At 48.2% G+C, this 14,216-nt stretch overlaps 2 protein-coding genes across 2 annotated transcripts; both read left to right on the forward strand.

The window, feature by feature from the left end:
- Positions 1-375: 375 nt before the first annotated feature.
- EDB82DRAFT_460829 (uncharacterized protein) lies at positions 376-3,050 on the forward strand. Its single transcript, XM_065607874.1, has 5 exons — positions 376-684; positions 731-905; positions 965-2,050; positions 2,103-2,577; positions 2,634-3,050. Exons 1-5 carry the CDS (start codon positions 641-643, stop codon positions 2,741-2,743), a joined length of 1,890 nt encoding a protein of 629 aa, XP_065464765.1. The 5' UTR covers positions 376-640; the 3' UTR covers positions 2,744-3,050.
- Positions 3,051-5,031: 1,981 nt separating this feature from the next.
- On the forward strand, positions 5,032-13,918 carry EDB82DRAFT_428505 (uncharacterized protein; the record flags this gene model as incomplete). The annotated part of the gene is made up of 7 exons (XM_065607674.1): positions 5,032-5,559; positions 5,608-11,379; positions 11,896-11,935; positions 12,291-12,423; positions 12,605-12,783; positions 12,843-13,745; positions 13,806-13,918. The coding sequence occupies 7 exons, from the start codon at positions 5,032-5,034 to the stop codon at positions 13,916-13,918; spliced, it is 7,668 nt and encodes a 2,555-aa protein (XP_065464766.1).
- Between the last annotated feature and the right edge of the window lie 298 nt (positions 13,919-14,216).

A 14,216-nucleotide genomic window follows, 5' to 3' on the forward strand; every position in this document is an offset into this window, starting at 1 on the left:
GAGGGTTCTGTCATTTGTAAAAACGGGACTTCGGTTACAGTAGGCCTGGAGACTGTTGACGATTAATGCTCAATAAATTGATACAAAGTTAAGTAAGATATTTTAAAGGGACAAGATCGTCGTGATGCCGATGGCTGAAATACTACCTCACGTTGAGCCTGAGCAGATCCATCGGCAACACCGCCGTAAGCAACGCTCAGCTACGCCAGCTTGCTTTGTGGCTGACCATCCTCAACCCAATATTGTCAAAGCGCTTTGCATGTACAGCAGAATGTAACATGGAGCAGTTCACGAATGTAACAGCATACAACCACGACATGTTTATTTGAGAATCATCAGGCAGCCTCGAGTGTCGATATTATGCAGAGGTCCCAACATGACGACAGCCACAATTGGATATTCCGCTCCCAAAATGGTTGTCGTACAAGAAAACGGGTTGCGGTTACACCAACGGGGTTTCCTATAATGGATGATTGGATTTCCATGATGATTGTGCTTCTCTCGCGATATAGGCTTTTGATACATTATAAATACGCGGATTCGCGCCAGTGACCAGATCATAACGCTACAGGTCAAGACATATACTCCAACCAAGAACATCCAAAGTACATTTCGTTCTATTGAAGTAATTCCGGAAAAGATGGTTCATCATCGAAAGCAAAAGACCCCGATGTGTCAACCTCAGTAAGACTCCCGATCTTCTCCTCGAATCACCATTGACCTTTAGGAGATCTGTTTCCCTTCCACCCATCTGTGAAGTCGAGAAGGTCATGTTCGAGTGCACTCAACCTACCCAACATCCTGCTATAACACGAATTACGACACCGTTGCCATTTAGCAACAACATTTCCAAGAACTTGGCATGGGCTGCCGCTTTCATCGACCGTGCCGGTCATCTGACCAAGGTAAATGGTTTCCAAGGCATACATGAATCAGATGAATGGGATTGACCAATTATCAACAGGACTATGAGCTCCTTGAGAAGCGACTCCATGCTGCCATCGACACGATTGGAAATGATGCGATTGAGATGACACTCTTGCGCCAGCAACTTCGTGATCAGTCTCGCAGGGTTCAAAGTCTTGAGTTGAAGGTGAGCGGGCAAGCCAACGAGCAGCAAGAATTGGAGCAACGCCTAGCAAACACCCGCGACTTAGCTGCCAAGACAGAGAGCGATCTGACCAGCAAACTTCGAAACACCGAAAGGGCCCTTCAGCAGTCCAAAGCAGCTGAGGGTCGTCTCAAGAACAAGCTTGATAAGACACTCCTCGAAGAGCATGAGAGATGGGAACGGGAGGCTAAGCATGACAGAGCCGACCATGCGTCTCTTGATGCAGCCTACGATGCTCTTGAAAAGTCTCAGCAGGACAAGACTGCCTTACAGTCGGAACTGGATAACAAGATCCAAGAGCTAGCAGCAACGAAGCACGAGCTGAATGTTGCGCAAGAGGCTATGAGCACTTGCAAGGCAAATTGCGAGGAGAAGAGTTCCCAGATCGAAACTCTCACTCAACAATTGGCTACCGCAAACAGAACAAACACTGAGCTCAGCGCGAGTATTGACAGTACCGCTGCTCAGCTGACCTCAAAGAACCAGGAAATAGCAGACCTTACTGAGTCTCTCAACCAGGCTAACAATCAACTGGCGACGGCCAACCAGACTATTGCCCACCAGGCCAGCACCATTGCCACACTCGAAGCTAGTCTAGCTGGTGTCCAAGACGAAAGAGACCAGAAGCTCAAGCTTCTGGAAGACCTTCAGGAATCCACTCAAGCAACACAGAAGGCTCTCCAGGACAAGATCGATGAGTTAAGCGCACATGATCTTGATGATCACCAACGACTCGAGGCAGCCACCGAGGCCAAGAGACTTTCTGACGAGTCCATCAAAGACCTCCAAGCCAAGGTAGATGCCGCCAATGCCCATGACGCCGATGTGCAGGCCAGACTCCAGGCTGAAGAAGAGGCTAAGCGAGCGGCGGAGGCTGAGCTTGAGCGAGTCAAGTTACAACTTGAAGAGGCCAACAAGCCCAAGCTTCCCAATACAGTGGTAAGACTCTTGCATAAGGATCTCTTGTGCGAAGTGACTAACTTTTTCTCAGACTCTTTCGAATCCGATTCCAATTGTGGGCAGCCTAGGCGGAGCCACCAATGACTTTGACGATATCTTCTACCCAATCGTTTCCTCTTTCCCTGTCACCATCTATGGTCATTCGTCCACCAGCATCTTTGTGTCTATCAATGGTCTTCTAAGCCTTGACACTGGTGACCGGACATACACTCATCAGCCTCTTCCCTTCCGCAATGGTGGTCTTCCAGCCCATACTTTGCCCCCCTTCTGGTGCGACCTGTTCATCTACAAGGACACTCCTCAAGGTATCTATTACGAGATTGTTGGTCAAGCTCCCTCTCGCTCCCTTTGTGTTGAGTGGTATGTCTCTCGCTACGGAGACAAGGACCAGTACTACCATTTCCTGGTGTTGCTCGAAGAAGCCAGGCCCAACATCGTGACTTATAAGTACTTTGAGGCCCTAGACAAGGGTGCCAAGTGCACTATCGGTGCACAGGGACCAGACAGTGAGTCAACCCTACTATTGGTGACCGAATAGATGCTTACTGACTGGTTTCATCAGGCGCTCAACAATGGTCGTACAATGAGACAAAGGCGCTGCCTGGTGTTCAGGTTGTTATTGATACGGGTTCCGGCTCGGTGACCGAGAGTACTTTTACAATTACTAACTGATCGACGGAACTTTGCGTGTGCGGTTGAAGATTCTTCGCGTTGTTTAGTCGCGTCTATAGTCCAATTCAAAACCCTGTTCAAAAATTCGCGCTCTACAAGGGGAGTGATTTGCACAACGTCATCGACTTCGCGGTAGAATTCGAGACGCGTCTAGACGCGTCTGGGAAAGTCTGCAAGGGAGAAGATCATGAGTTCTCCACCGAACCAGCCACCGGGGAACAGGACCCGCGACCCGCAGTCCGAGCATAGCTAGTCATGTAGAGATACATCAGTCCTAGCAATCTTGCTAGCATTTGTTATTGCATTCAGTTAAGATATATGTATCTGTGATATTGTGAACAGCCCTCTGGAGAGCCGTGGCCTCCTGATGATAATTCCTCCCACTATCGTGTAACAACTCTATTACTACAAGAGTCTCGCAAGAAAAATTACATGTTAACAGAGTTTATATTGTAAGGGAAAATAAACCAGGGAGCAGGGAGGCCACTAGTGACAGAGCTCGGATTTCTTCTAACAATTTCTAACCGTGTTCTCGATCCTGAGTATAAAATCCTTCTGCCTTTTAGATTTTTATTCCATCTGTAGGGTAGATGCGACGAGCCAGTCTTATCTGTCGCACTTAATTTTAGACTTAAGAACATGGTCATCATTGGTCAAAAACGGGCTATCTTATTTTATCCTACCACTTGTCGATACAGTTATCTTGATAAGAGACACACCTCCAGGGTTCTGTGAGAATGGCGCCCTCATTTCCCATTCTTTTGTAGTGACACGCGCCGACGCGGGCCGTTTCTGACAACAGCATATAAAGCCACAAGAAGCGACACCATTATCAAGACTACTGAGAACAGATACACGTGTCACAGAGCGTGCTATCCATCTCCAATCGTGAAACTCACATTCGGGCTCCGAGCTGTGCTATAGTTAGTATGATAGTTAGTACACGGGGATGCAGGGATATTGATGCATTGATCTTCACCATGACTGCGTGCCTTGCGGGGAATTCTTGAGACTCGACCAGACCATTGGGACATTGCTTACTGAATAAGTTGAAAAAGCGTGGATAACTACTCAAGTCACGGATTCTTTTCCAATGCCAGTTGATTGCTTGCATCTCTGCATTTTTAGCTTGAACTAACCATGCAGGACTGAGGCCATCCATAGCTTTGAGGAGAGCTTACTCCCTCAGCTCGTCAGCTTGTTGCCACAGCGCAGAGCAATTCCTCAAAGGAGGCTCCCAACGCTGCCGATCAAGCAAGACAGATATTCCCTTCATTTCTCAGTTTATGCTTTTTCCTCAATCACCTGAACACTTCGTTTCGATACGCGACCATAATGGTTCGATTTAGAACCTAGATTATCGATATTGGTGTCGAGGGACCAAACTTCACCAATCAACTCATTTGCCTCGTCTTGCCGAGCAATCGCCCCTCGGCTTGGGGCGTTCCAATTTCATTAACTTCCAGTACTGGTAGCAATAAGTAGAGCCACATGTCTCAGCTTTCCCAATTGCTCAGCAGTCAGCCAGCCACCGTTACAGTTACGGAACGTGGAGATACTCTTTTTGGACAACCCTTCTGTGACGGGCTTGCATAGGATTCGTTAGTCTGGCTGGCTGGCGCGTGGTTGGACGGTCTAGGCCGTCCGTGGCTAAAATGGCGTTCCCGCGAACGGATGAAATGCTGGGGTTGATCGGCCGAAACTATTAAAGCCTCGTTCCGAATTGGGAAGTGCGAAATAGTAGCTGAGCTCCCACCCTTGCTTACACTCCAGCTCAACCGCGGACAGAGTGGGTGGTATGTGTGTGTCTCGCTTTAGCTAGTCAATGGATGGATATTCTCGACCGTCGGAACGTTGATGCTACACGGCATAATTACTTTTTGCTTCAAGACCATTCCCGTCTAGATCCTGAGAGGGGTTGCATCGAGACCAGCTCTTGGTGTGTAAGCCCTGAATTTGGCTGGCTGGCCTGTGAGGGGTAGCTCCGAAGGTATTTCAGCTGCGACTGATAAGCCCTTTGATGTACAGCAGCCAGAGCCGATATATAGTACTGATACCCAGCCTGTGAGACTGTCTCGTGCACACATCTAGGGGCTCTTTGTCCATGTACTACCATCATACAAACTTTTAATTGAGCATGTTGGGTTTGAGGAAAACCTTTGACAGTACGTCCAATTGACTCAAGCCTCACTTCTCTCCCCTAATTGCATTCATACACAGTCAGACGGAAACGCAAGACTTCGTCATCTTCTTTACAAACACAAGACAGTTCCTCATCGCGTGGAACAATGGAGTCCGTTCGCCAGGGCATCAAGCAATCCATTGCCGGCATCGGCAAGGATAAACATCACAAGGATATCGCGGTAAGCGTCAATGAGATGGAAATCTCGGACGGTGAGAGCGAAAGCACAACCGTTGCATCCAACCAAACTTCACAGGACGACGTCGATACCAAGAGCAACTTGACAATCACTGCAAACAACGCTGCTACTTCTAAGTTAACCGTCGTGACCAAGCTTCATGAGTATGAGCGGTTGACCAAGATAACACGGACTGTCAAGAAGTTGATAGTTCGTTTCGATGACTATGATGATGAGTTCGTCAATGAGATGGATATTAGGGGTTATCTCCAGTACATCTCTGATGAACGTCTCATCCACATGCCTCGCCGAGGCAGCGACTGGGATCGTGTTCTCAGCACTGCACAGTTCTTTGGTCTTCAGATCACTACGTTTGCCAGCAAGATCGAGACCTTCGCCTCTGGCGCCCATTCATCGGTATCGGCTGCTCTAGCCAGTTGCCAAGTTCTTCTCGAGGTTTGTCTCTCATTGTTCTATCTAGTTACCCAGAGCTGACCTTTACAGATTGGACACAATCAAGCCAAGGCACTTGTTCCCACTTTCATCGCCTTCTATGAGTTGGCCATGCTCCTTTCCACTGTCTCGCGTATTCCCAAACTTGAATACATGCCCACTTCCATCAAGGAGTCCGCTGCCCATATACTTTGCGAGCTGGTTCATCTTGTTGGTCGCATCGCCAGTCACTACAAGCAGAAGGTTGACAGCCTGAGAGTTGGTGAGGGTATCACCATTAGCTTCGATGCAGCTTTTGGTCAGCTCATTGACTCCATCTGGAAAGCTAAAGAGGACCTATGCGATCGTGTTTGGCGACATAGTCTTGACCACAAGTCCTTCTCCATCAGCCTCAAGTCTGTCCGCCAGCGTCTTGAGCCCTCTTCCGGATCTTCAGTCAGAAATACCTTGTATGATGAGGTTTACGAGCATCTCGATCGTTCGGAAGACACTTGCCACTGGATTAAGGACCAGTTGACTAGCTTCCTCAACAGTAAGGATAAGTCTCTCAACCTTTGGGGTGAAGCTGGCGTTGGCAAGAGCGTTCTTGCCGAGTGGGTTCAGGAGAGACTTGCGCGTCCTTTCGATTACAAGTCTTACACTGTCCTTTCTTACAACTTTCCCTGGGACTCCCCCAAGGAAGCCACATCCTTGGCTTGTGTCAAGAGCTTCGTCTTCCAGCTTCTTGAGCGAAGTGTTGGCGACGTTGAGCTCTACGGACGACTCGTTCAAGCCTTTGAGGTCTACTCCAAGACCTCCGATGCCGGAAGACTTGAGACGACTCTTTGGGATACCTTGCGTACTGGTATTCACTCTGCCGAGCGTCAGGGCACATCATTCATTCTCCTGAGCGATGGTTGCGACGAGATGGTTGGCGGTTCTAAGAGCGCTGTCGGCTTCCACAAGATCCTCTCGGACTGCATTGCAGATCTCTCAAGAACCCGTGTCATCACCTTTTCACGAAGACTTGATGGCCTCAAGGATTGCAGCAAGATCTTCCAGATCAAGCAACAACAGGTCCAAGAAGATATTCGAGCCCATCTCAAGCAGGCGCTCTCCACCTCACGTCACTACCATGATGTTCATCACCGTGACCGTGAGCAAGTCATCAACGACCTTGTCGCCAAGTCAAAGGGCAATTTCCTTTGGGCATTTTATGCTGGCCGTCTCTTGGTTCGAGAGCAGTCTTGCGATGGCTTCCTCGGAAAGGCCAAGAGCATCAGTGGTGATGTCAACGAAGTCCTTCGACTTGCTGTGGACAAGTTGGACTTGAAGCAGAATGAGATTGCTAGGTACCTTCTTTCTTTTATGCTCGTCACCAACACTCCCTTCTCTGTTCCACAGATTGCAGAACTTCTCTCCATTGATCTCCAGAAGCGCTGCATGCTCCCCACCGCCTCGAATATCTCCAAGTTCGTCTCGGAGAAGTGCGGAGATTTCCTCATCATTCGAGGTGGTCGTATTCACTTCCGTAACGCTGTTGTCCAAGCATACTTCAAGGGTCTTCTTGGAAAGTCTCTCCTCTCTGAGAAGGAGGCTCACTCTCAGTTGACTATGAGGATGCTTCTTTATGCGCGATTGAATCTTGATGATGACCAGGAGCTGCTCACAGATGAGTTGGATGACTCTATTGTCGAGATCATCTTGGGCCGACATCACTTGATGGGCTATGTCATGCGTAACTGGGTTTTGCACTTCCGACATGCAGGATTTGTCTCCTCAGATGGAAAGATTAGCCTGCCTCAAGGCTTCCGTGACATCTTCCCAGAGTCTGTCATGTTCACTCTTCTTGAGCGACCTTGTTGGGGAAGACACGACATCCACCAGGACACTATTGAGCTTCATGAGCTAACTCTGCGCATTCGTGAGTCCTGCTTCGGAGAGAAGCATGTTTCAGTTCTTCAGAGTCTCGTCGCTCTTGGACATATCCACGTCAAGTTTTCCACCTCATCTGATGCCCATTCATGTGGAGCACGATACTACTACCGTGCCGCCAAGCTGGGCGAGGTCATCCTTTCCAAGACCAGCACATTTGTTGGTTCATGCACACACCTTTTCCTGACTTGGACCGAGACAATTGTTATCACCAAGCGTACGGAGATTGTGACTTGTCGTGAGGAGATGATTCGCTTCTGGATTGAGATCTGTAAGCACAAGCATGGCCGATCCAGTGACGAGGTCATTTGCTGGTACGAGAAGCTCGCCAAGCTCTACATCAGTATTCATGAGGAATGGCGTGCTACTGTCATATACAGGGAGCTTCACGAGATCATTATCATTCGCTTCGGCAAGAAGTCTCCCGAGGCTGGTCGCATCGCTGCTTTCTTTGGAACTCTTGACATTGTTCTCAACAAGGGCGATGATGGCGATGGACCCATTGGTGACATGGAAAAGTTCATCTTTGAGACCACCGAAGAACTCGACATCCACTCACACCTCTGCATCGCCATGATGATCAAGCTTGCCTGGTCGTATCATTCCTGCGGAAAGTTCTATCTCGCTGAGAGACTCTTCATCAGCATCTGGCGCCGCATTTCAATCACTTGCCGACTCAACGCTAGTATTGAAGTGCACATCGCCAAGATCCAGATTGCTATCGAGTACTGCAAGTACCTGCGAGAGGTCCACCGCCATGAGGAAGCGACCACCATTCTGATCTGTCTCTGGGCCGAGTATGAACACCACAAATGTGAGACTGAGACTCTGGTCTTTTGGATCCGCGAACTTGGCACTGTCTGTCGATCATTCGGCCTTCTCGAGATCACTATCAGTATCTTGACCAAGGTCTGGAGCTGGTTCAAGGGTTGTGGTAAGGGTGACGATGAAGAGGCTCGCAAGACCACTATCCTCATCACTGAAGTCGTGGAGGAGGTCACCGAGACCACGGTCACTACCAAGACGACTACCACCACCACTACCGAAGTCACTGAGACAGTCGTCAAGGAGATCTATGAGACACATTACAACCGCTGTAAGAAGTCTGGCTTCGATCATGCATTCTACTCAGCTTGTATGGCTCTCATCGGAATCTACTTCGAGCATCACCGCTGGTCCGAAGCCGAGGTCATCATCAAGCGAACCCTCGAGATTACTTGGAAAGCTATCTTGACCACTGATGTTACAGTCACTCTCACTGAACATTCGGTCAGAGAGTGTGTCCATGTGGCTCGACGGCTTGCGAGATGTTACCATCACCAAGGCCACTTCGAGAAGGCCGAGTTCATCTACCTTCGCATCTACCGTGCTTGTCTTGCCTCTTGCAGCCTTGAAGATGAGCTTCTGTGCGGTTCCATCACCGTTCTCATTGAGTTCTACGAGGAACATCACCGTCACGAGAAGGTGATTGAGATCTACATTGAGATCCTTGAGCGATACAAGAAGAACCTTGGGCACACGCATCGCTTGACCATCTGGACTCTTTACCAGTTGGCCCATCACTGCAAGTTGATAGGTCACAAGGATGTGTACAAGTACTATCTTGAGATCGTCACCGTCTTGAACAAGGGTATCAAGCACTGTCATCATGATGCTTTCGAAGCTGCTCTCTTCCTTTGTCGCCACTACCACGGCCGCAGCATGTGGGTTGAGCTCCGAGAGCTTTGTGCCTTTGTCTGGGAGACTGTCTGTCACCACCGTGGAGAGCACAAGTGGTCCGAGGAAATTATCTGTGAGATCTATGAGAAGTACACCTACGTCCTTGAGGTTCACGTCAAGGTTGAGTTCTCTGTTCTCTACAAGATCTCGATCGAGTACAAGGAGGTCATCGAGAAAACCTGCGGTGGCGAGTCCCATGCTTACATCTTGGCCTTGATTGCGTTCGCTAAGATGTGCGAGAAGCATGAGAAACATGTCCACGAGTCTGTCACTGTCTACGAAGAGGTCATCAAGAGGATCACCACGACCAAGACGACTACCACTACTGTTACCGAAACTACTATCAACACAGTCAAGAAGCGACTTTCCAAGCTGTACGTGACGATCATCACGTCGGGCGGCAAGAAGGAAGGCCATGCTCATGTTCCCATCGACCGCGCCATCCAGATTTGTATTGAGACCTATGAACACCTCAAGATCACTCTCGGATGCTGGCATGAGGAGACTCTCCGACAGCTTGAGTATGTCATTATGCTGTACCACAGCTGCAACACGAAGGAATACCACCTCAAGATGGTCAAGTTGCTCGAGATTCACATCACTGAAGTGATCACAACATGTAAGGTGACCGCAACGCTGTTCAAGGTCGCCATTACCATGGCCTCCATCTACGTCAAGGTCAGCCTCGTTCAACAGGGATATGAGGTTCTCCGTCAACTTCGACATCTGATCATCTTCCGGGGAACTATCCCTTGCAACGACCTCACAATCAAGCTCGACGTCCACATGAGCAAGCTTGTCTTTGTCTTCCTTAGCGCTTTTGAGCATGGCCTTTGTCCTAATGACTGCTCAACAACCTATTCTGAGATCATGGCCACTATTATCTACGAGTCTATCCTTTATGAGGAGTACTCTCGTGTCATCGAGTGTCAGACTGAGCTTGAAGTGGTTCTTGAGTGTGGTGCCAAACTGAGAGGCTTCTGGGTTGAACATAAGCGCACTCAGCTTCTCCTTATTCTTGACAAGAGACTCTTCCAGCTCTTCAAGACCAAATATGCATCCTACTTCAAGGATGTGGCTGATGAGCATCTTCGTGTGTTCTATCTCGCCATCCTTCATGAGCTTGGCAAGGATCGTGGTGCTACGCAGATTGACTTCACTCTTCTCGCTGTCAAGGCCGGTAGTGCTAGAGTCAAGGAACTTCTCCAAGCCAAGGACTGGCATTGTGCAGAGGAGCTTGGCCACTGTGTCTTCCACTTCGCTCAATCTCAAAAACTGTATCATCGACAAGACTGTGTTCAGTATGGCTACAAGCTTGCTGAGTTCCTGGCAGGTATTGATGTACCTCACCCTAACGATGCCAAGGATGAGAAGATCAGAAATGCCATGCTGAAGACATCTCGCGAGATCATGACTGAAGTCCTCACTGCTTTCAAGCAGTCGAACATTGACTACCTTTGCTTGCGCTTCGAAGATATCTCTGGCCTCATCAGACTTCTTGGAGCACAGCAGAACTGGGATGAGCTTGAGCTCTTGCTCCATTGCCTGTGGAGTGCCCGTGAGAGACTGAAGAGAGCTGGATGGTCATCTACTGCTGTCTTGGATATTGGCAAGAAACTTGTACACGCCCAATACGCTCGTAAGGACGTGATCTGCGCCATCGAGACAGCCGAGTTGATCAGCTACAACTTGCGCCGCAGTCGGGGACGCCTGGATGTCGAAACTCTTGAGTTCTCTCGTCTCCTTGCCGCCCTGTACGCCGACAGTGGCCGTAAGGCTAGTGCCATGTCGATTCACGAGACCATTCTGCGTGAGATGATTTCATGCAGCAGCGGTAACGAGTTTGGGGAGGCTTATCCCGATCGCCAACGCTTCACCACTGAAGCGCGAACTCACTTGGAACTTCTCAAGGCTTCACACCATCAGTTGCAAGGCTGGGCCAAACCAGCTGATGAGTACAAAGAGGTTCATTCTCGACTCAACAGTAGTCTTGGTCTGGATCTACCTGCATTTGATAAGTGGTCTTCTGGCGCGGTTGATAAGAACATCGAGGGGGGCGGCAAGTATGTTGCACCGAGAGAGTGGAAGTTGAACGGTGGTGTCAAGACTTCTGTTCCTCACAGGAGGATCAGTCGTGAGAGACCGCATGGTCGGTTGGATGTGCTCCACACAGCACGACAATGGTGGTTGGTATGCTGAACGGAGTATCATGGATGTATGATGTGTGAATGAGGGTACGCGCTATTTCTAGCATTTTTATTTGTTGTTTTTATTTAGGTCATTGTTTATGTATTACTTTGGAGTTTGAATCATGGTCACTTTTTGTCTTTCTCAAGTTTGCCTATTTCTTGTTCTTGGAAGTCATTGACAAAGCATTTCTACATCAAACCAGACTGTATAGTTTGTATATTTATTTTTTGAGGGTAAAAACTAAACCAGTTAATTTATTATTGTCGTTGTATTTACTATCTCTTCCTTTTGCGTAATACGCGTACCAGATCCGAAGAGCGAAGAGGGGCATTCGCAAGTTGTCTTGAGAATGACGACCTCACTACTCTGTAAAATGTGGAGAATACTGAATCGTTCCGCTCACGTGTTAGTAAGCTAGTCAGCCATTCACTTCCGCTTCCGTCCCCATTTTCATCCCCAATTCCCTATCACTTGCATTCTACTTCTGGACCGTCCAATGATACCATCAAAGACAAGAGATGGAGCCACGAAGCAAGCAAGCATGCGAGCCATGTCGGTACGTACCCATTTGTGTCCTGGATGTCATAGTTATTAATAATTCCAAGCAAAAAGAAGAGCAAGTGCACGGGTGAAAAGCCGACATGTTCGTTTTGTCAACGATTGAACCAGGAATGTACTTATAAGACAACTGAACCATCAAGGACATATACAAGGAGAAGTAATAGAGTCAGCAAAAAGTACTATCACCCGAGATTCGGCTGTAAATCCTGCTGACCCATGTAGCACCAATAAAGGCGACCTCCAAGAGCGTTTCCAGGCTTTGGAGTCACAAGTGAAGGATATTTACCAGTTACTTCAGTACGTCCATTTTGATCTTTCATGGGAAAAGAAATAACTCTCCAGGCCACGAGCAGAAACTGTGTCGAGATCATCTCCAAATACATCTACAGGGCCCATCTCTGTGGACCTATACGAGAGTGTTGCAAGTGCGAGCCCTGACATGATGTCTGAGACCCTACCTGAAGCAACATTCAGTCCTGATAAGTATGACATGCCTTGTCTTGTTGAGCACCAGCTAATTCTCAAGTCCTCGTCCCTCCTTCGATGTAATTAATCATCTTATCGAGATATATCGCCTCAGACATCACCTCCAGCCATTACTTCTTTTCAAGCTTCCTGACCTAGAGCTTTACCTGAATGCAGCACCAAGGTATCTGCTTGATAGCTTCCTTGCGCTTACCGTACGACACAGCACGCATGCCTTCTATCGGGGTCAACAAGCTCGAGCCGTCGAATACTACACTTCTTCCGCACAGCAAACAGTTATCAGCCTTGCTTCACAGGGTATTCCAAGGTTGGAGGTTGTCCAGTCTATTTGCTTGCTTGTTCTGGTTGATATCGCGGGTATGTTTCAAGAACACTCTGCTTGAGTTTTGAAGACCATACTGATCCTAAGTTCTAAGCCTGTAAACCAGGGCGGGCGTGGATGACTATCGGAACTCTGTCTCGTCTTGAAGCTCTACGTAAGATATCACAGCCCGCACTTGCAGAGTCATCACCCGACCGCGAAGCAAGTCTTGGGTGCCATTGGACTGTTTTTCTTTTAGAGCAGACTTTCACACCTCTGGAACGAAGTAGCAATCATGATGACAACGAAGCAAAGTACCCGACAAGCGCGCCGATACCTCCATCTTTACCACCCGTTGCCGACGGTGAATACCCACCAGATCTTTTCTCAGACGATCCATCAGAGGATCTTGGTATAACAGCGTATTATATCAAAATCCTTGGGATATGGGGTCATTTATCAACGTATCTTCATCAAATTCGAACCGGCAAGGCTGAAAATGCGTGGTCTCCTGGATCGATGCATTACATACTTTGCGCTCAGCTTTACGAGTACGATTCAAAGACGCCTCATATTCATCTTCTGCGAAGTGTGCACTTCACCAAGCGCCATTCGCATGATCTGAACGAGCGCCGTGAGTACTGGATCCCATGGGTTCTACAGCAAGTCACATCTCATGCAACTACCGCAATCCTAAACCATCCATTTGTTCATCTTGTGGCGATGCGCAAACGACTGCAAGGTCTGCCACCACGCCAATTTCTTCAACAAACCGTAGATCTGACTTTGTACCATTCGGCTTGGGTATTCAAGTTCCTCCGCTTCTGCGAAGATAATGACGTTGGAATATATGACCCCTTGGTTGGTAATTTAGTGGCTGTTGTTGCAACTATACCGTGGTTGTTTCAGCGTGCAATCGATCAAAAGATTGCACACAAAGCAAAGGACGATTTCGCATGGTGCAAGAATTTTCTTGAGACCCTCTCAACAACCTGGCCACATATTAGACACAAAGTGAGTTTTAAGTTCTCTCATAAAACAAGACTCTAACAAGATACAAGCTTGAACTGCTGAAAAGTCTGGACTCCATCGCAGAGAACAATTCACAGTCGCCCAGCGCTAAAGGCATATCAATCGTCTTCCATCCGCATGTTTTTTGGGCGTTGGTCGATCCCAAAATTAGTCAGATAACGCCATCAGCAGCTTATGCTCAAGGGCTTGATCTTTTCCAGGATGGCACAATCCGAGTTTCGACGCATTACATACAGCCGCTAGTGGATATCCAAGCTCAACACTCTCACAATGTTGACGATATATATGATCCGTTCACATTAGATGCTGGGGCCTTGGAGCAAATCAACTTGGATGACGTTTTTGCGAGTTTTTTGCCTACACTAGACGAAACAGACTTATAGCAATACTGAATTCCCTTTCTTCTAAACCATGCCTGTTCTCAATTAGATATAGCTTCGTGTTCAGTGAAGCATCC

The sequence above is a fragment of the Fusarium venenatum genome (assembly GCF_020744135.1).
Source record: "Fusarium venenatum strain MPI-CAGE-CH-0201 chromosome Unknown EDB82scaffold_2, whole genome shotgun sequence".
Taxonomy (NCBI): domain Eukaryota; kingdom Fungi; phylum Ascomycota; class Sordariomycetes; order Hypocreales; family Nectriaceae; genus Fusarium; species Fusarium venenatum.